General features: G+C 51.5%; 1 protein-coding gene across 1 annotated transcript in view; it reads left to right on the top strand.

Moving 5' to 3' along the window:
* The window catches only part of LOC108302183 (katanin-interacting protein), a 110,241-nt gene that overhangs the window by 48,702 nt on the left and 39,725 nt on the right, over window positions 1–21,814 (top strand). Inside the window, exons 9-10 of the mRNA XM_037737566.1 lie at window positions 1,366–1,503; window positions 19,626–20,502. Of these exons, the coding sequence (XP_037593494.1) occupies window positions 1,366–1,503; window positions 19,626–20,502 (1,015 nt within the window). The remainder of the gene's footprint in view (window positions 1–1,365; window positions 1,504–19,625; window positions 20,503–21,814) is intronic.

Raw genomic sequence — 21,814 nt, 5'->3', positions numbered from 1 at the left:
TTCTCCTGTCTCAGCCTCCCGAGTAGTTGGGATTATAGGCGTGCACCACCATACCTGGCTAATTTTCATATTTTTAGTAGAGACAGGGTTTCGACATGTTGGCCAGGCTGGTCTGGAACTCCTGACCTCAGGTGATCCATCCACTTGGCCTCCCAGAGTTCTGGGATTACAGACTAGAGCCACCGCACCCAGGCCTATAGTCTCTTCTTAATGCTTTAATGAAAGGGCAGATATTAGGAGGCATATTCCATGTATGCATTCACTTATTTATTACACAAAGGGTTTTGGTTTTTTTTGTTTTTGTTTTTGTTTTTTTTGCATCTGCCATGTGCTAACTGGGCTGGATGCTAAGGGTTCTGGAATGAACTAGACATGACCCCTTCCCTTGAGCACACGGCTGAATGGGGGCATGACATGGACATGAAAAGAGATGATCGTGGGACACCGAGGTAGGTACCACGCTTGGGGACTGCAAGGAGCCATGGGCACCTGGATTTAGCTGAACTCCCCAGGATGAGAAGATTAGGGAGAGAACTGCAAGCAAGCAGAGGCCCAGTTTGTGCCAAGGCACCAGGTTGAGCCAGCGTGGACACGTTTGGGAGCAGCTGTGAGTTTTGTTCCGACAGAGAATGAATAGGTATTGCCGAAAGCCTGAGGAGGCGGCTGGGGCTGAGCAAAGTGCCCTGGTGTGGCTCTTCCATCTGTACCCAAAGCATTCATGACATGCAGTTTTGTCAGTGTGAATGAGAATGACAGCAAGCCGTCCCTGTTCTCCTGCCCCTGGGGCCTCCGTCGGGCGGAGACGGCAAACCGAGGCCCCCAAGCTTGGAAACCCTGAAAGGAACAGAATAAATCCCAGAGCTCGGTTCCCTGGCCCTGGCCCAACCAATGCCCGAGCCAGTGGCTTGCTTTCTTTTCTATTTTAAAATTTTAAAAATTCGGCAAGGTTTTACAAAAGAAAATCAAAGGCTCTGTTTGCCAGGTTAATCAAATAGCTTCCCGTCCTTCTATCTAGTGTCTTTCCCCTCCCCCAGCTCTCCTCAAAGCCGATTAAGTTGATTAAAATAAAGCCCGCTGCATTTTAAATTCCATCTGGTTGGCATATCAGAGGGGTCCTTGTGGCAGCTTTTTGCGGGGGCAGGAGGGCGGACAGGGGACGGGGTCAGCAGTCTGCTGTGACGTGCTATCCAGACGGGGTGATCTGAGTCCCTGGCCTGGGTGATGGCAACGGGGTGGCCTAGCTGCCTGCCCTGAGACCTTACCAGGCTTCTCCTGGTTTCTGTGAGCCAAAGAGCCACTGCCATTTTACTTTGGGGGGGAGGCAGAAATGTGCCTAATGACTTCCCTCTCTTGCTGGCCTTCTAGGGCAAGAAAGACTCCTCCCTGTGGACCTGCCCCTTCCACTCACCACTCCAGCTGTTTTTTGTTATTCGAAATACAAGGCAGCTGGGGGACTTCGGTCTGGCCAAGATCAAGGTTCGGAATTACTGGACGGCTGATGGCGTAAGTAACAGGCGCTGGTTCCCCACTGGGCACTGGGTTGATGGAAGCGCTTAGCAGTTCGTCAATAGCCTGGTTCCTAAAGTTACAAAATGGATACACGGAGGCCTTGCTACCCTGTGTGCGCAGCAGTAGCCTGCTGGAGGTTCACACTGCATTCTCACAGTCCCCACAGAGCTTCGGGCTCTGGGGTTGGGAGGTGGTATGAGGGCCCCCCTTGGGGGAACTGGAAAAATACAAGCCGAGACTCAGTTTGACAGATAAGGAAACAGAGACACAGAGAGGTTATGTAACTTGCCCCAAGTCACACAGCCAGTCAGTGTGAGTGAGAGCGTGAACCCCTGCATTGGACTCCAGGCTTGTTCTCTTAGCCATCGCTTTTCAAATGTTAATTTGCAATGACTCATCTGCAGGATCTTGCTAAAAGGCAGGTTCTAATTCAGCAGGTCTGGGGCAGGGCCTGGGATTCTGTGGTCTAGTCAGCTCCCAGGTGCGCCAGTCTTTCTGTTTCTCTTAACCTCTGGCTGTTGTACCCCTCTGGTTCTATTGTTTATTTTTTTAAAAACTAGTCAAGTACAGTAATGAGAAGGGGCGATAGAATAGAAAAAGGAGTTAGATCTGTAACTGACTGTGATCAATGGAGAAACTTGCTACCTTTGGACCCACCCCCTCCAATTACAGGATCCATGCCCCCCTTTTTAACCTCACACTGTCTGCCCTGATGCTCCTGCCTGCGCCCACACCCTGTCCTTCCTTCTCTGGGCTGTTTTTCATGCACTCATAGTTCCATCAGAGAACTAAATATTGAGGAAGGACAGGAACTCACCTGGCCTATCTGCCCTCTTATGGTCGGCATAGGCGGAAAGAGTTGTACTTCCAAATCTGTAAAGGAAGCAGTAGTTCAAGTGAGACTATAAATTGGAACGGAGCCTCACCTTCAGTCTTGCTAGGGACATTAGGGTGTGGTGGGGACTACGGTAGACTGGCAAACCCGTGCCCTAGGGAAAGGGAAGCCACTCTAGGGTTGCTTTGTGGAATACCAGCCAGTTCTGCTAGCTCTTCCCAACATGCCCAGTGAGCTGGATATCTGAGTTTTGATATGAGCCTTCCTTATTTGTAAATGTCAGTAGCTAATTTAGGTTCTTTTTAAACCACCACACAATTCAAACAAAACTCGTCTTTGGGCTGGAACTAGCCTGCCCCAGACTGCGTGGAGTGTGGAGAAAGGATCCCACTTCAGGCTGGGAGAGATCAGGGAAGGTTCTTGAAGGAACACACACCTGAGCTGCAATGGCAAGAGACAGCAGCAGTCAGCCGAGGCAGGAAAGGAGACAGTGTGTCCTGGGTGGAGGCCCGGCTTGTTCACAGTCATGGAGGCGTGAAGGAACACACCCTCTTAATCGCTGTCACTTGCAGTGCGCCCAGCCCTCCAGTCTGTCTCCAGCAGCCACCAGGGAGATCCAATCACATGTCTCTGCTGCTTCAAACCCTCAGAGCGTCTCCTTGGCCCAGAGCATCAAGGTCAACCCCCTGAGTGTGACATCAGAGCCTCCTAATCCCCTCATGTCCGGCCCTGGCTCCCTCCTGTCAATATCTGGCCTTTGCACAGTGCCCTCCAAAATGCAGGCTGCCCTGGATTTCCACCCCTGACCATGATAGTGATAGCTTCATCCCTGCCTCCACATCCCTATCTCACTCAACTCAGAATGCCCGTCTCTGCCTCATATTCCTGGAAACCCAGACGTCACTTTCTCCAGGAAGCCAACCCTGCCCCCTGCCCCTTGCCCCCTGCCCCTTGCACATCTCTGGGACCTCATGAATGTGTTCCACCATCTCCTGTCCGGAATTTATGGCTGCTTTCCCAGGGCACCATGGACCCCTTGAGAGTAGGACCTGAGTCATCACCACCCCTGCTCTAGTGAAAGGAGAAATACATGGTTGGTGAATGAATGAATGAATGAATGAGCGCCTTTTCCCAATAATCCATAAGCAGTTGTATTATCCTTGTTGATATCTGGATGGGAGGATAGGTGAGGCTAGGTGGCTTGTAGGACACCACGGCTGGTTGGAGGCAGAGCTGGGAGCCTAGTCCTGGAGAGGCAGTCCTCCCTCTCCTTTCCTCCCTCCTTCCTGTCCTCCCTTCCTGAGCTTCTTCCCGCTAGTTCTGCCACCTACCAGCAATCCATCCACCTAGTGATCATATCCCAAGCGCCTGTCAGTTGCAAGGCACCTGGAATCTGAAAACCAACAGGCCAGGCAGCCCTGGCCGGCTGAGTGTATGCACAATGCTGCCCAGAGCTTTCTCTGATTTCTGATTTTGAGTTTTTTTTTTTGTTTTTTTTTTTTCTAAACATCTGAAGTTTACATTTGCAGAAAAGAAGTCCAAGCCACTGGGATCAGTGAGGAAATTTCTCTGGGCATGTTGGCCTCCCCTTCTCCACTTGCCAGCCCTGGCCTCTCGAGGGCACAGAAGCTGACCCCTTAGACCCTGGAATACAGCCCCAGCCCACGCAGCCACAGCACACTGCGAGCATCTGGGACCGGGTTCACTCATTCCTAGTCCCACTCAGTACTTCCTGGCAGGTGGCCGTCGGCACCGTGTTCTGGAATGGGCAGTGGAACAGTGGTGCTCGCCCGTGCCTGTGCCCTGCAGCTCAGCCCTGTCGAGGTATATATATCTCAGGGCAGGGAAAGCAGATTTTATGTGCAGGATTACAACAAAGGTCAGCTTCATCCCTTTTGCCCAGGGCCTGCTTTTCTTCTTTAACCTCTGCTCAGTCTTCCTTGTGCTTGTAGAATTGTTTAGAAAGGCACAGGGTATTAAGAATCCCGCAGGAGCATGGGGTGTCGTCGCGGGTGTTTGGGGAGCTGGCTGTTGGCTGTGGGGATTCGAGAGCCGAGGTCTTTCCACACCCAGGGTGGAGTGTGGATCTCTGCGGTTCCTGCCAGAGCATGGCTTATGTAACACACACCCGTCTGTTGCCAGAATTTACCAGGAGCAGGAAAGCGCAAACACATGCAGCTGCAGGTTGGTTTGATTTAATATTCTCCAGAGGATGCTATTACTGTGTGTTTTAGAGGAGATAAAATGAGAGTTTATAGGAAATATAACTTGGCCTGGTAGACATGGCTTGTTAATACAGTGTTTTGTGTATGGGAATCTGAAGGAGAAAAGTGAAATTCGGGAAGCTAATCCAACCCAGGCTTATTTAGAGTGGAAGAAAAGAAGGGACTAGAAAAAGGGAGCCTCTTTTATTGGAAAATGTGTGGCCTATAAAATCCTATGCTAGCATGTAGGGGCTCTGTTTCCCTCACTAGTTGATACTGTAAGTGTCAGCTGGCCCAGAGGAGAGGGATGGGAGAGGCAAAGTGAGGACGTGGAGGCTCACCGCCACCACGGCAGCGCGCAGAAGGCAGCTCACAGACGTCTCTACTTGTGACAGCTGTCATTTACTGAACGCCTCGGGTGTCAGGCACGCATGAGGCACCCCGTGGGCACTCAGTAAATATGTGATGCATGAACAAATAACCGAACAAATGAATCATCTCAATTAACCCCCAGTGATCCTATGAGGCAGGTGCTGGTGTTTCCCATCACACAGACGAAGATGCCAGAACTTAGGACAGTGAGATCCCACATAGCAAATAGACGGTGTCTCTTTGCCAACTCTGCCGGGAAACAGCTTGCTGGAGTGCTGTCCTGAGGAAGATCTGGAACCTTCTTTCTGGTTCATGGACGAAAGGGTGCGATGATTGATCGGCGACGTCTGCCGTGGTCTCAGGAGGATGTGATAATATGTGTGTCGCATCTTCGGGTGTTCCCCAGATGAAGCGACTTGCCCAGCTAGCAGGTTGTAAGAGACAAAGCCGGGGAGGGGGATTTGAGGTCCGCTTGTCTTTCTCTGGTTTTTCACGGCACTGCTTCTCCTGCAGAGTGGCATCTGCCGGGAGAAAGAAACCGATAGCCTCCCTTCTCTGGTAGGTGATAACTCACCCAGAAAGTGGCTTCCAGCAGCTCCCCATGGCCCAGCTGTTTGCCTTTATAACAGTCATATTAGTTATATGTGACAGGACAACTAGGCGCACAGTCCCCATCATCACCCACAGCATCACCCCGCACGTGCCGCCTACAGCCTGGTCACACCAGGGAGTAAGACAGCATCGAGCATCCAGGCAGGATGGGCACCCAGGTATAGATTATATTCAGAAAGGCACTCATTACGTTGTTTTTGAATAAATGAATGCTGCAGTGCATTTCCCCAGGGGCATATTTCTGTGACACGTCATGTGGCCTAGGCCAGGGGTCCCCAGCGCCCAGGCCACAGGCTGGTACCAGTCTGTTAGGACCAGGCCACACAGCAGGAGTTGAGGACCAGATGTGCGAGCATTGCCGCCTGAGCTCCGCCTCCTGTCAGATCAGCAGCGTGAGATTCTCATAGGCATGGGAACCCTGTTGGGACCTGCGTGTGGGAAGGATCTAGGTTGCATGCTCCTTATGAGAATCTAATGCCTGATGATCCGAGGGGGAACAGTTTCATCCTGAAACCATCCCCACCCCTCCCACCATCCACGGAAAAACTATCTTCCACAAAACCAGTCGCTGTGCCCTAAAGTCTGGGACCGCTGGCATAGGCCACCGCTGCTTGTAGAAATTTCCCTGATGATACAAACGTCCTGTACCTGCCCTGTAGGGTACGTAACCACCAGACACAGGTGGCCGTTGAGGACTTTGCAAGTAGCTAGTGCACTGAGACACTGACTGCGCTTTACGCTGTAATTCATTAATTTGAATTTGAAGTAGCCACACGTGGCTGGTGACTACATAGGGGACTGCATGAGTCTCAGTGCTGAGGGTGCAGTGGTGAACAAGTAGACAAGGCCTGTCCCTTCTGTTGGGGAGGGGACAGTAAACAAGGACACAACAAACAACATTTCAGGTCACACTGAGTATTCCGAAGACAATAAAACAGGATGGTGAATGAGGGCCATGGGGAGGAGGAGGCTGAGCTGCCTTGAGCCAGGTGGCCAGAGGCCTTCCCCGAGCTCAGTGATGACCAGGAGTAGCCGTGGGGCATCTGTGGAAGGGCATTCCCCGCAGGGCACAGCAGGAGCAAAGGCCCTGAGGCAGGAGTTCGAGGACTGTGGTTTCACCAAGTGGCTGGAGCATGGGGAACAAGGAGTGTCAAGGGAGGTCCCAGAGGGAGTTGGGGACCAAATCCTGTGGGCCAGCAGGTTTGCATTTGATTCAGTGATGAGCAGAATATAGTGTGGTTGGAGCCAGCCCATCTGAGACTGTGTGGCCTTGGGCAGGCTACCTCACATCTCTACAGCTCAGCTTTCCCTGAAACATGGGATATTGTCCAGTGAATGCGTGTCAAGGGCTCTGAATCATTCCTGGCCTCCTGCCCTCTATACAAGGCTCAGCTGTTAGTGTCATCACTGGAGGCCTGTGAGCAGGGTGACGTGATCTGGTGGAGGACATTTTTTTTTTCCAGACATTCTCTCTCTGTTGCCCAGGCTGGAGTACAGTGGTGTGATCATAGCTCACTCCAACCTGGGCTCAAGCGTTTCCCTGACCTCAGCCTCCCAAGTCACTGGGACTCCAGGTGTACATACCACACACAGCTCATTTTTATTTTTTGTAGAGATAGGCTGGTCTCAAACTCTTGGCCTCCAGTCATTCTCCTGCCTCAGCTTCCCTAAGTGTTGGGATCACAGGCGTGAGCCACCACGCCCGGTCTTGATTGAGAAAAAAGACTACTCTGCTTGATGTGGAGAATGGATCAGGGGCAGAGGGAGCCCAGAGAGGAGGCTCAAGGCTTAGTCTCACTAAGAACTGTCTAGCTAAAGATGGTGGTGGCTTGGATGAGGGCGTCAGTGCTTTTGGGGTGTACTTTGGGTGGACTCAACTCATCCTGTGACAATATTTGGATTTGCACCAATGTCGTTTTCTTGGAAGAAGTTCAACTAAATGTAAAAGTGAAGAGATTAGTTCAGTAATGAGGCATGTATCCATCACTGGCTTCAGTAATCATCAACATTCTGCTATTGTTGTTTCACGTATCCCCCTAACATTTGAAAGTAAATTGTGGCTATCACACTATTTCATTCATAAATTCTTCAGTGTGCATCTCTAACAAAAAAGGTGTTTTTTTTCTGTAACCTTGATGCCACTATCGTGCTTGGCCATAATCATCATGCTCTGACACCCACTTCCTGTTTGAACATGCCTAATTCTCTCAGAATTGTTGCTTTTCCACTGGTTTGTTTGGATCCTCATACAAACCAAGACCAAACGTGGCAATGACTTGGAAGTCAAAGATGTAACCTTCATTTGGTCACCTGAGTCAGTGCAGCCTGACGGCTCTGCCCCATGGCAGGGTCTGGGCACCATGGTGCCAGGGAAGTGTGGCGGGTGTCTTAGCAGGGCAACTGGTGGAAAGGGGACTGACTGCACTGCATGGGAAGGCTTCCTGAGCTGTGGACCTCAGGCTTGGTCTAGGCCACTGCCAGTGACCAGAGGGCACTTTCCGTTGGGTGGGATGCAGTGAGTACAGGCTGTGGGCAGAGTCCTCACTCAGGTAGGTACAGGCACGGTAGCCGTGAGAGGGTCAGCTTTAAAGTGGGTCCTTAGCCAGCAGGGGAAGGAGAGGTGAACAGAGAATTCAGCCTTTATTTATTTGTTTATATATTTAGAGACAGAGTCTCACACTGTTACCCAGGCTGGAATGCAGTGGCGCAATCTCAGCTCACCGCAAACTCCACCCGCCCGGATTCAAGCAATTCTCCTGCGTCGACTTGCCGAGTAGCTGGGACTACAGGCACGAGCCACCATGCCCAGCTAATTTTCGTATGTTTAATAGAGACGGGTTTTACAGTGTTGGACAAGTTGGTCTCAAACTCCTGACCCCAGTGATCCACCTGCCTCTGCCTCGCAAAGTCCTGGGACTTACAGGCATGAGCCACTGGGCCCAGCCAATTTCAGCCTTTAAAGAGAGTGGCCCCACAAGAACATAGGGATTTTGAGCCAGGGTCTGCTCCTAGCAAGAATGAAAGTAGACGCAGAACCGGCATGGAAGCTGAGAAGCTGAGACCCATGTCCTGTGCTGCGCAGACCAGGTGGGCAGGCTGCAGCTGGAAGCAGGCAGACACCTGGGCAGGAGAGGGCTGTTCACCCAGGTGTAGGTGCTGACTGGTGCAGCAGGAGACATCACAGACCACCTGGAGGGTAGAGCTTTTCACCTGCCTCCTGCCAGCCTTGGCCAGGACTGATTCAGTAGCTGAGCCTGCTGATTGGAGTTCTCAGTAGAGGGCTATTTTATCAGCCAGGATTCTCTTGGTAGCAAAGGGCATAAAACCCAATTAAAATCGGGTTAAGCACAAAATAGAAGTCTTTGGCTTCTGTAACAGAAGACGCTGGGTGGCTGGCTTTAGGTATGGTGGCATCCAGGGGTTCACGTGATGTCATCAGGAATCTGCCTCCATCCATCACTTACCTCTCTTCTCCTCTGTGCTGGCCTCGTCCTCAGGTTCCACATGGGAGCCCCCAATGGTGCCAGGTTCATGTTCATTACATCAGTCCCCACAGAAAGAGACTGCCCTCATGGAAGCTGCCATCTAGTGCCCATTGGTCAGGCCTGCATTGCTCCCTGGGGGAGGCCCACATTATCCACATGAGGTGAGATTAAGAGAAGGCTGGATCTTCAATGAGAAATTGAAATGCTGCCTCTCAAAGAAGGAAAAATCACCAGAGAAGATAGAAAATCATACCCAACCTAGGACCTTTTTCTTTTTCTCTGAGAACATAGGAGTCACATGCTGTTGAATTTATTCATCAGCTCCCAAACTTAAACCTTACTTGACACTTAACCACAGATCAAAGCTGCAGGCCTGACCACTGGATCGCTATTCCTGGCCTTTCTTACTGCAAGTGCACACTTCTCCCACTCGGCACACCCAAACCCTCCCCATCTGTCCACCTACGCCAGGCTTCCTCCTCCACTTCCATTTTCTGTCCACGCCAGCTCTTGGCTCACAACTTTGATCCTCTGACTTCCCTTTGTCCCTCACTGTCAGGCATCTCTAAATCCTACCAGTTCTATTTCCAAAACCAGTCTTCTTCCCAATCCAGCTCGCCCTTCCCCTTCTGCCTGTTGCTGCACAATGCCTCATTACCATGTGTCCCCATCCTCCCCGCCACTGCTCATGGGCTGAGCCCCTCCTCTCATCAGCAGAGGCTTGTCAGTTGCCCCAAGCCCAGGCGTTGTGCTGGAAATCAGCACTGACACGCTGCCCACCCCTGCAAGCTCATGCCCAGGCAGGGGAGGCCCAGGGACCCTGCAGTGAAGAGGACGAGCGTCAAGCCTCCCAGCTGCCGAATGCCTCAGGGGAACAGCCATGGCCACTGCCATCACGTGCCTCCCAGAGCATCCTGGGAAGAAGGCTGGACACAGAGGCTGTGCTCCGGTGATAGATGCAGCTCACAGGTAGACTTCCTCTGGATCACGTTATGTTTTCCAAATTCTTTGAATTAATGGCCAACATTTTTAAATTGGGAGGTTTTGCATGAAAACATGAAGTTCTTTTGCTTTTCTTGAGAAACTAGAAGATGCCACATTTACACCTGGAAGCTTCAGTGGAGCTGAGTCACGGCGACACAATGGTCCTTTCACCCCATTGCCTGTCTCATTTGCGGGACTTGCCCGGACCCTGAATGTGTTTGAATTGGTGACTTCTTCCACTCCCTGACCCCAGGATCTGGCTGTCTGACTCCTTCATGCTCACACAGCTTTGACCTCCCCCTGGCCCCCATAAAACCCTTCTCTCCTCTCTGCCTTAGTTCCTGCCATCCCCAGAGCCTGGAATACCTGACCCGTCTTGTTACAAACCTGCCTTTCAAAACATTCAGGTTCTGTTTAAGCCTGACTTCACCCACAAGCCTCCCCATCCCCCTAAGCCTGCCTTAGGCCCCTTCTGGGGGTCTCCAGCCACACCTTTCCTGGCACCAAGTCCCCGCTTCCTGAGGGTGTTCCTTAGGGTCCTGAGTTTCTGATGTACAAACAGGCACCCCTGGCCAAATCCACCCTGTAGATGCGTTCCACTTGGTCCTCACAGTGTTTACAGCTTACAGATTGTCTGATGACAGCATTTGGAAATTGGCTTTTGAGGGCCTGGGAATATTCCCTCTCTTTCACCCAGTGGCTGAAGCTGAGTGGTCCCTGCTTCCTCTGGACTTGGAGGTATGTGTCCTTCAGCTCACAGACCCCCACGGCTGCGGTGCCACTAGCATGTGAGCATGTGACCCCTTCACCTACAGCTGGCTGTGAACTCTTCAAGATGAGGACCCTGGCTTGCTTCCTTTGCATCCCACACAGGCCATGATAGCCCCCCAAAACCCCCATACAGTATGGGCTGCATTGAATAAAATCGCAAGAATTGCATGCCAGGGCCTCACCCCAAACTTAGCAGAGTTTTGTCTTCAGAATTCATGTGGTTCCTCCTGTGCCTGCTGCCAGCCTCTGCCAGAAGCAGGGGGACTGCTGCACTGGGCTCTGCAGGAGCCGTGTCTCTGAGCCATGCCAGCCAGAGCGGCCAGCCTCGACGGGTCTACACATTTAGGCGTGGTACATTGGCTACAAGACATAAGGGTAGCTCCTGTTTCTTGCATATGTGGCGAGCGGTATTTAAAGCACTTTACATAAATCAGCTCATTTATTCTGCACCACGGTCTTATGAGACAGTTGCTGCAGTTACCAGCTTCATGTTATGGATGGGGAAACTGAGACACAGAAAGGCGGAGCAGCTCGCCGGCGACCCCATGACTACCAGGCAGTGTGGTGCCCACTTCACAGTCCTGCCTTTTTTTTTTTTTTTGAGACGGAGTCTCGCTTTGTTGCCCAGCTGGAGTGCAGTGGCCCAATCTTGGCTCACTGCCACCTCCACCTCGCAGGTTCAAGTGATTCTCCTGCCTCACTCTCCTGAGTAGCTGGGACTACAGGCATGCACCCCCACACCTGGCAACATTTTTTTGTATTTTTAGTAGAGATGGGGTTTCACTATGTTGGCCAGGCTGGTCTCGAACTCCTGACCTCAGGTGATCTGCCCACCTCGGCCTCCCAAAGTGCTGGGATTATAGGCATGAGCCACCGTGCCCGGCATAGCCCTGTCTTTCTATAGAGTGACTGTTGTCACTGGAGAGCCAGGCCCTGCAGAAGGGCAGCCGCTATTGAACATGTTAGCGCCAACCTGGCATTACAACATAGCCTACATTTTTCAAGAGAGGCCAGAAATGCACCATGTGATGTTGAAGTTCCAATATGTAAATACTACTTGTAATTCTGAAATGCTCAGTGAGCTAAATGAGCATGGTTCCAGCCAGAGGACCACCAATGTGTGCCCTAATCAGATCCCATCCTTGTTTGTCATCCTGAGTCTGTGATGCTGGGTGGGGCACACCATGGTCTTCCCAGAGTGTGGCATATGGTAGGTGTTTGTTCAGTGTCTCAGTGTCTTACCATCTTCTTCTGTCCCTTCGAGGAAATTAAATTTCACATCACAAAGGATGGTTTTCATTGGCCTCCCTCCCAAGGGACATGTAACAGACCATGAAGGTCACTCCCCAATGAAACCAGAACTCCCTGTAAGTTTAGTCCCCAGAGCAAGCCCTCAGGACAGACAGGAATAGCCCTTTCCCCTGTCCTTGCAGGTCTTGCCTCTTGGGGAGGACAGGAAGATGGCTGGCCATGTCATGGAAGCTGGGCATCCCACAGGGAAAGCTAAGATGGCCCGCCTTGTGACTGTGCTGGACTAGGTGGTGTCCCCATCACCCACCACTTCTTTAAAGGAAGGCGTCTGGGGACACTTGGCTAAGCAGTAGGTGCAGAGAGCCAGGTTGCAAGCCCAACCCTGAAAGCCCAGAGGAAGACTCAAGTCAACTAGAGTCAGGAAGGAGAGGGAGACAGGGAGGGCCAAGGACTCCCTGGAGGAATCAGCCCTGGAGCCAGGTCCTGAAGTGTGCGTGGCAGCTCTCTGGATGACAGCATCTCACCCCCAGTAGCTCTCCATACCTCGATAGACTGACATTTGGGATAAAAACAGTGAGTCAGGAAGACAAACACTAAACCCCTGGCTCCTTCCTGTTCCGGAGCCAGCACTTCCGGGCAAACAGCGAGGAAGACAGCAGCCATGCTTTTTCTCTGCAGAGGTGCCAGTGAATGTTCCCAGCCAATGACACAACTCCCAGGGTGTGGGATGCCTGCCGTGTGGTCTCCCGGGGATGGGCCTGAAGTCCAGCCGGTGCACGTATGGGCTGACTCCAGCCATGTCAGCAGAGGCCAGAAATGCACCTTCTTATGTGGAAGCTCCCAATTTGTAAATATTACTAATAATTCTGAAATTCTGAAATGCCTGGTGAGTTAAATGAGCCTGGTTTCAGCCATGCCAAGGCATCATTTGCCTTAATGGACCCACCTTGGCATGCAGTATTTGAGTCTAGCCAATGCTTCATTCCAGATGTTTGTTCTCACGTTGTATTGGCTGTGCCGAAGGCAGGTGCTCGTCTCTGGGGAAAGTGACTTAAGATGCTAAAGCCCAGAGCTCCGCTTCGCTGTTGTCACAGTGAAACCATGCCACCATTCATCTTTGTTGGGCAGTTGTGTGTTCACTGCAAGAGACGTGCCATTCTACACCGGGGCCAGGGAGGAAAGTGGCCTTGCTGAGTTATTAATTACTTAGATTGAAAAAATATTAATATCGTTGTATTAAAAATGCATTACAGTTTCAGCACAGTTGATTCTCACTAACTGTAAAGGAGGAAGATAAGGGCAAAATGTGGGCCAGGAAAGGTGTTCCCATTAACCACATACCAGCCGCAGGGTTTCAGAGTGTCCTTTTCAAAACCCATTGCAAAGGGGGTTTGAGGCAGCATGAACAAAAGGCATAAAAATAACTCTAGTTAAAGAGGGAAATAAATATTCATACCAAGGAAACAAGGGGACACACACACACACACACACACACACACACACACACGGTTCTAAAGGTCAAGGTTAAGATAGTCGGCAGAAAGGCATTTCACTGTGCACTTCCGGGAAGAAGACAGCAAGGGAGAAAAGAGCCTGTGGTTAAAGCACTGTTTACCAGAGAGGGAGGAAGCAGGCTGGCTCTTGAGGAGAGAGGGGATTTTCCCCCTGGATCCTTTCCTAAAGATGTCCTTTATACAGAGCTGCACTGAGGGGTCGCAGAGGAATCCAGGCTCGCAGAATCTTCTATCCTGTGTTCTTCCTGGGGCAAATGTGGCTCTCATATAGCCTCTAAGCATACTCTTGTAGTTTAATGACACTAACGTGGTATATACGTAAATATGTAGAAAAATGCCTCAAAGGACTCAAACCCACACACATACACACGCCACCCAGTGGAGGCGGAGGAGGAGGCTGGGATGGGACAGGAGACAGTTGGTCCATAGGGACTTATTTAAAATCAAAAAACAGAAAACAAACCCTAAAAAACAGCCAGGTGAAGTGGTTCACGCAGCACTCTGGGAGGCTGCGGCACGCAGATCACCTGAGGTCAGGAGTTCAAGACCAGCCTGGGCAACATGGTGAAACCCTGTCTCTACTAAAAATACAAAAAGCAGCCGGGCATGGTGGCACACGCCTGTAATGCCAGCTATTTGGGAGGCTAAGGCACAAGAATCCCTTAAACCCAGGAGGCAAAGGTTGCAGTGAGCTGAGATCGTGTCACTGCTGCATGCACTCCACCCTGGGTGACAGAGTGAGACTCCATCTCAAAAAGTAAAAAGAAAATTTAAAGAAAGGGTAGGGGCTCTGAGCTCCACAAGTACAGGGGCTCCTGCCAGTGATCAGGCCAGCGTGGGCCAGGACAGTGGCTTTCTTGGAATCTAGCTTGACCTACAGGACGATGTGGTTAAGACCTCAGCACGCCAGCCAGAGTGGCTTCCACATACCAGCTGCGTGACCTTGGGGAGGGCATGTGCCTCAGTTTCTCCATCATAAAATGGGACCCTAATGCTTCCCTTGCAGGATCGTTCTGAGGATGGCATAGGACGATGCAGTCTGTTATCCTTTAAACAGAATATCCAGAGAAATGACTAATATTTCTTCCCTGTGGGACCCGTCTCTGATGATCCTCGGGCCACATCTGCCCATGAATGTGGCTTGTTTGGCCTGCAGAGAGCTAGAAACATTTCAGAACTCAGAGCTGCCAGGCAGGGCATGACCTTCCCACCTCCCCATGACCCCTGCAGACTACCTGAGCCCACTCCTCTCTCTTACCTGCCTGACCCCTGCCACCGTCTGCTTCTCTCTCAGTCCTCTCCCAGCCAGACATCTTGGTGGGAGCAGGGCAGCAGATGGCTGGAGGTCAGATGGGCTCTGGACTGGGAAAGGAAAGTGGGTGGGCATGTCATGGAAGCCAGGCACCCTATTAGGAAAGCTAGGATGCCCAACTTGTGACTGTGCTGGACTAGAAGTTTCCCCCAGCACCCACCACCTCTTTAAAGGAAGGCGTTTCTGTCTCACCAGACGTCTCTATGGCAGTAATTTTGCAGAACCAGTCATTGAAAACTGCCCATGCTGTCCTCAAATAGGTGTTTCCTGATGAATTCACAGCACGCACTTGGTCTGTGCCTCCGCTAAACAGAGAATCCATCCGTATAAACATGTAAAAGAGTGCTTTGAGAATCGAGTTTTCTGACAGTCGGCAAATAGTAGCCTGCCATCCGCAACTGGATGATTGAAGCCGAGTTCCCGTGGCGTAACGCAGGTTGGACGGTTCTCCTTCTAAATTGCTGCAGAAACCTCTGTAACTCAGTGATCCTGAAATTTGTTAGCTCCTACTCACCTAGCTTTCGGGAAGGCTAAGTTGGGGGTTAGTACAAGTGAACATCTCCAGGGTCTCAGATCCCGTCTCCCAAGAGATCAGAAACCACGGCAACAGGGGAAATCAACAGTCTGGAGGTGAAACCCACAGGCTGCCACTTTTCTGATCAGGCTTGTTCCTAGAGCACTGTTGAGAGAGCAGTGCTTCCAGGAGAGAATACCTGTGTTTATTCATTTGGTAATTCCAAAGCAATTTTCTTTTTTGAGATGAAGTTTTACTCTTGTCATCCAGTCTGGAGTGTAATGGCACGATCTCAGTTCACTGCCACCTCCGCAACCCAGGTTCAAGGGATTCTTCTGCTCAACCTCCTGAGTAGCTGCGATTACTGGCTCGCACCATCACGTCCAGTTAATTTTTGTATTTTTAGTAGAGACGGGGTTTCATCATGTTGGCCACGCTGCCCTCGAACTCCTGACCTCAGGTGATCTTCCCGCCTCAGCCTCCCAAAGTTCTGGGATTACAGGCATGAGCCACCACGCCCAGCCCAAAAATGATTATTGAGTGCCTACTGTGTGCCCTTGGACAAGACAGGCAGGGCCTCAGCTGTCTTGGAGCCTAACTTTGAGTGGGAAAAACAATTAAGTTAAAAGCTGATAAGCAAGACCATTGAGAGACTAAACAGGAAAGAAAACAGGGCAGTAAGATAGAGAGGCGGCCGACGGGGCGGAGCTGCTCTAGCGGGTGGCCAGGGAGCGTCCTGAAGGGAAGAAGGAGCAAGGCTATGGGCATCTGGAGCTGAACATGCCAGGCAAGCACAGAGGTTCTAAGGCAGGAACAGGCTGAGCCACATCAAGGAAGCGAGGCAGGTGCCAGGAGCTAGAGTCAGAGACGTCAGCAGGCACCCCTGAAGGATTGATTGTCAATGCCATAGGAAGTCACTGCGCAGCTTTAAGCAGGAGGCTCCCGTGATCTCATTTCCATTGTTAAAAAAAAGATTCACTGCTGTGTGGAAAATGAAGTGAGTGCAGGGTTAGAGGGAGACAGCCCAGATGGGAGGCAGAGAGACCAACTAGGAGGCAAGGGTGGTGTCTCTAGGAGAGATCACAGTGGCCCGGGCAGCAGCGCACGAGGTCAGGTCCAGGGCGTGTTCTGGAGAGAGTCCAGGGGCGCGCCAGCAGACTGGATGTGAGCAAGAAGCAAGAGGCGACAAGGGGATGGCGAGCTTTTTAGCAGCTTCTCAAACGATGGACCTATTTTTAAGGTAGTTGAAGACTAGACTTGGAGAAAGTGATTTAAGAATTTTGTTTGGGGCACATCAGGCATGGTGACTCACACTGGTAATCCCAGCACTTTGGGACGCCAAGGCAGGAGGATCCCTTGAGCCCGGGAGTTCACGAACAGCCTGGGCAACATAGTGAGACCCCATCTTTACCCTCCCCCCACATTTTTTTAAATTAGCTGGCAGTGGTGGCATGCACCTGTAGTCCCAGCCTCCCAGGAGGCTGAAACGGGTGGGTCACTTGAGCCCAGAAATTCGGGGTTGTAGTGAACGCTGATCAAGCCACTGCACGCCAGCCTGGGCAACAGAATAAGATCCAGTCTCAAAAAAAAAGAGAGCGCATTCTGTTTTGGGCACTTTAATATTGGAATACATGTGATATATCCAGGAAGAGAGGCCAAGCAGTCACTTGGGGCTTGGTGGAGAGGTCAGGGTTGGAGATGAGAGTAACTGTGAGCCTGGGACCCAGATGGGATCACCTGGAGAGCGAGGGCAGAGCACTCAGAAGGCCAAGCACTGAGCCCTGGGCAGCCCAGTTGTTCAAGTCCCAGCGGAAGAAGAGGAAGCAGCCCAGGATTTCTGCAGGCTCAGCCAGCGAGGCAGGAGAAAGCCGGGTGGGTACAGAGCCACACAACCCCCAGGAAGGAAAGTCATCACAGAGGAGGAGGAGAAGCGGTGGAGTACTACTGAGCCGACACACCCGTCCCCCCACCCCATAAAGGACTGAGAATTCCCCATGGAGTGTGGCAGTTGGCCGGACCCTGTAATTTACTCTAGGAACCAGACACTTCTGAGAGTCATTAGTAATGACACCAGGACAACAGGTATAAATCAGAATCATCCCAGACAAAAAAGGACGGCCTGTCACCCTAGTTATTGGTGCCCGGGCCAGGTGGGTTCCATGTGGAAGTGGAGTCAGAAGGCCAGCTGGAGGAGGAGCCACAGGGACAGTGACACTCAGAGATTCACTGACAGAGTGACTGACAGGTCGTGGGGGGCCCCTGCAATGGAACATTCCTTAGCAGTAGGAAGGAAAGGACCTATTGGCTCCCATAACGCAGGTGAATCTCAGAGCAGTCATGATGACTGAAAGAAGCCGGGCAAAAAAGAGTACACGCAGCATGATTCCTTTATGTAAACATTCCAGAAGGGACGATCGGTGTATAGGGAGAGATGGTAGCCGGGTGGTTGCCTGGGGCTGGGGAAGGAGGCAGGGGAGACGGGTTACCGAGGGGCATAGGCATATTTGTTCTTTTGAGTGTGATGGTTTCATCGGTGTAGACACGTGTTAAAACTGATCAAGCCGTACCCATTAAAAATGCACAGCTTATCGTATGGGGTATGTGTTCTATTCCTCCATAAAGCTGGGGAAAGAGTTGCTGTCAAGAGGACAAGCCAAGTGGAACAGTAGCAGGAGGTGTGATTTTATCTTACGCATAGAAGGAAGCGAGTTGAACCTGCGTGATGTAGGGGCATTTATGCTGGGGAGGACAGGGAGAGAGGAGAGCTAGGTGGGGACCCTTTGTGAAGGTTACTGCATGTCTGTGGAGGGCTTTGGCATTTATCCCATCATCGGCATGGTTTTCCACTCTGTCGTGTGAAGAAATCATCTGGAGAACTTGTTCTGAGTGCAGAGGTTACCTGGAGACTGCCCTTGAGACAGTGGTCCTCACACGGCATCCTCCCGGCTCCCCTCCAACTGCAGCTGCCACGGACACGGGACAGTCCCCACGTGTGGACGGTGCCCTGCCTCAGGTGCTTGTGGGGTGCTCTGCCAGGGGGGCACACTCAGCTTGTGCATGTGTGGGGGCATTGTTGCCCCGAGGGCAGCCTTCAGCAGGCAGTGGATCCGTGTCCCAGTCTCGGAGAGACATTTGCAAGGTACATTTAAGCAGAAGCCTCCCATGATCTGATTTCAGTTAAAAAGAAAAAAAAAAAAAAAAGACAGACATGAAAGAAAGAAAGAAAGAAAGAAAGAAAAAAAAAAAAAAAAAAAAGACACACTGCTGCATAGAAAATGAAGTGTGAGTGCAGGATTTGTAGGAGACGGCCCAGAGTGGAAGCGGAGAGACCAATTAGGAGGCGACAGTGATGTCTCTGGCAGAGACCCTGGTGGCCTGGGCCAGGAAGGCCGCAGCACGTTCAGGGCAAAAAGGTCAGACCCCAGAAGTGTTCTGGAGGAGAGGCGAGGGACAGCTGACAGACCGGATGGGCGAGTGGGAAAGTGAGCAGGATAGAGGGGGCTGCGAGGTTTTTGGCGACTGCTTCAGCGGTGGAGCCGTTTTTAATACAGGTGAAGGCCAGGCTGGGAGAAAGTCAGTTCTTGGAGTTCCGCAGAGGACCCCTGTGGGAAGGAACACCAGCTGACCACAGCAGTGACCAGCCCCCCAAAACTGAGTTTTTCCTTTTTCCTGCCCTATCTTACTTTCCCCGTTTCCTCTTGGAATCCAAATACAAGTCCTTGTCTCCGCCTCTGCTTTTACGGTACCCCAATGACAGCACCCGCGGAGGCCAGGGAGGCTGTGTTGTATAAGCACTCCAGGCTTTGTGGCGCAGATGGTCCCAGGAACTGGACTTTAAAGAACACTGCTATAGGCTGTGAAAAAAACATGAAGGATTTCACACAGGGGAATGACTGGGCAGATTTGCTCTTGTAGAAAATTAACTCTGGTGGCAATGTGAAGTTGAAGTGAAAGTAGCAAGAGATGGGAAGCAGGGAGACCAATTAGTAGGCTATTACAAATGTCCCAACAGGAGGTAATGATGACGAAGGCAGCGATTGAGGCTGCCTCTTTGTGAAAGTCCTTTGATTTATGGAGTACATAACGGTTCGCACAGAAATGAGACCGAGCCTCGTTTCACACCCCCAGCGCTGTCGTTTTCAAAAGCTCCCATTTCCAGCATTTCACATTTTCCTTTCTTTTTTTGGTATCTTCGACTTCCAAAATTCGATACATCAGTCTGATGCCATGCATCTCCGTTTTGTTAAATCTTATGATTTCAGGATCTTGACATGGGTGCCAAGGACGTGAAGCTTTACGTCAACAGGAACCTCATCTTCAGTGGCGAGTTAGACAAAGCAGATAGGGAGGCCCCGGCGGACCGCAGCATCCTGGTTGACCAGAAGAACGAGAAGAGCGAGCGACTGGAGAACCCCGTGAACGCTCACCCGGAAGAAAGCAGAGGTGCCCACGAGATGGCTGGCAACGGGGACAGGGAGCTTGGTCTCGGTTGCTCACAGCCAGCTGAAACATTAGTGGATGCAAAGCGCTCTTCTCAAGGAAACATGTCTGGCGAAAGGATGAATTCTACTAATTGCAGGAGAGACAGTTTGTCCCCGTTAGAGGAATATTTGACACTGTCAGCAGCCCCCGCTTCGATGGGTGACAGGCCCAGTGTTCCTGCCACCTCCCCACCTGTGAGGTGCCCTCCTGTCCATGAGGAACCCTCTCTCATCCAACAACTGGAAAACCTCATGGGCAGAAAAATCTCTGAGCCACCCGGGAGAACGCCACTGTGGTTACAACCTTCTCCCACCGGGAAGGACGGGAAGCAGGGAGGCGGGAAGCCAAAACCCCTCTGGCTTAGTCCCGAGAAGCCACTGGCCTGGAAGGGCAGGCTCCCGTCAGAAGATGTCATCTGTGAGGGTCCCAGAGAGACCGAGGCCGAGGATAAAGGCCACCGGCGTGATCCAGGGCGGGGGACCAGCCGGAGTGTCAACACCAAGGAGAGACCCCGGAGGGCAACCCCCAAAGTCTGCAGTGATGACGTAGACATCTTTGACGAGCCCCCCAGCAGAGAGCACCCTGCTAGTGGGAGGAGGGGCTCAAGGAAGGATGCTGGCAGCAGTAGTCATGGTGATGACCAGCCAGCCAGCAGAGGTAAGCTCCAAAAAGCAGCCTGACTTTGGCACCGTCACCCCAGTGCCTCTAATTGGCATGAAGCCATTTAGCTCCCTGGACTTCACTTTCCTTATCCGCAAAACAAGGTGGTGCTTCTCAACTAAGGGTCACGAAATCACTGTCTCAGGGGCCAAAGAGGTGCATCAGTGAGTGAAATGGGCAAGACATTTTGCATGGTAAATTCATAGATGCGTTTGCCATTGCCACCAAGATATGTCCCTTTGCCCGTTTGTCTTGCAACCCATGGCTTTTCCAAGCCATTTCCAATAGACTTTGTTCTTCTACCTTTCATGGAGACATTGATCCACGGTCACTTCGCTTTACCCTTAGCTGTACTGTTAGAGAAATAGCTAGCTACAGTGGCCAGGCCTGTAATCCCAGCACTTGGGGAAGCCGAGGCAGGAGGATCGCTTGAGCCCAGGAGGTCGAGGCTGCAGTGAGCCATGATTGCACCACTGCACTCCAGCCTCGGCGACACAGCAAAACTCTGTCTCAAAGAAGAAAAAGAAAAAATAATAACACACGTGTAATGATGCATAGCAATTGACACGTGCCTGGGTATTGGAAGTGGCACAGGGAATGATGAGGACTTTGGCAATTTGGAAACCATAAGCCCACCCACAGGGCGGCTGCCAGTCCGCTCAGGTTTCTAGTCAGCATTCAGGAGTGCAAGGCCCGGCCAGCTGCTGTGGCTCCTGCCTATAATCCCAGCACTTTGGGAGGCTGAGGCAGGCAGATCACCTGAGGCCAGGAGTTCAAGACCAGCCTGGCCAATATAGTGAAACCCCTGACTCTACTAAAAATAAAATTCACCAGGCATGGTGGTGTGTGCCTATAATCCCAGCTTCTTGGGAGGCTGAGACAGGAGGGTCTCTTGAACCCAAGAGGTGGAGGCTACAGTGAGCCGAGATTGTGCCACTGTACTCCAGCCTGGGTGACAGCAAGACTCCATCTCAAAAAAAAGAATGAATGCAAGGCCAGTGTACCAGACCTCCCCTTTACATTTTCCAAGATAAACCAGAATTTTTTGTTTGTTTGTTTAGTTTTTGAGACAGAGTTTTGCTCTTATTGCTCAGGCTGGAGTGCAATGGCATGATCTCGGCTCACTGTAACCTCTGCCTCCCAGTTTCAAGCGATTCTCCTGCCTCAGTCTCCCGAGTAGCTAGGATTACAGGCATGGGGCCCCACGCCCGGCTAACTTTGTATTTTTAGTAGAGATAGGGTTTCTCTATGTTGGTCAGGCTGGTCTCAAACTCCTGACCTCACATGATTCACCCGCCTCTGCCTCCCA

Source organism: Cebus imitator, unplaced genomic scaffold, assembly GCF_001604975.1.
Source record: "Cebus imitator isolate Cc_AM_T3 unplaced genomic scaffold, Cebus_imitator-1.0 Scaffold39, whole genome shotgun sequence".
In the NCBI taxonomy this organism is placed as follows: domain Eukaryota; kingdom Metazoa; phylum Chordata; class Mammalia; order Primates; family Cebidae; genus Cebus; species Cebus imitator.
The sequence above is the reverse complement of the archived record's forward strand: the minus strand, read 5'-3'. Positions and strand labels throughout refer to the sequence as shown.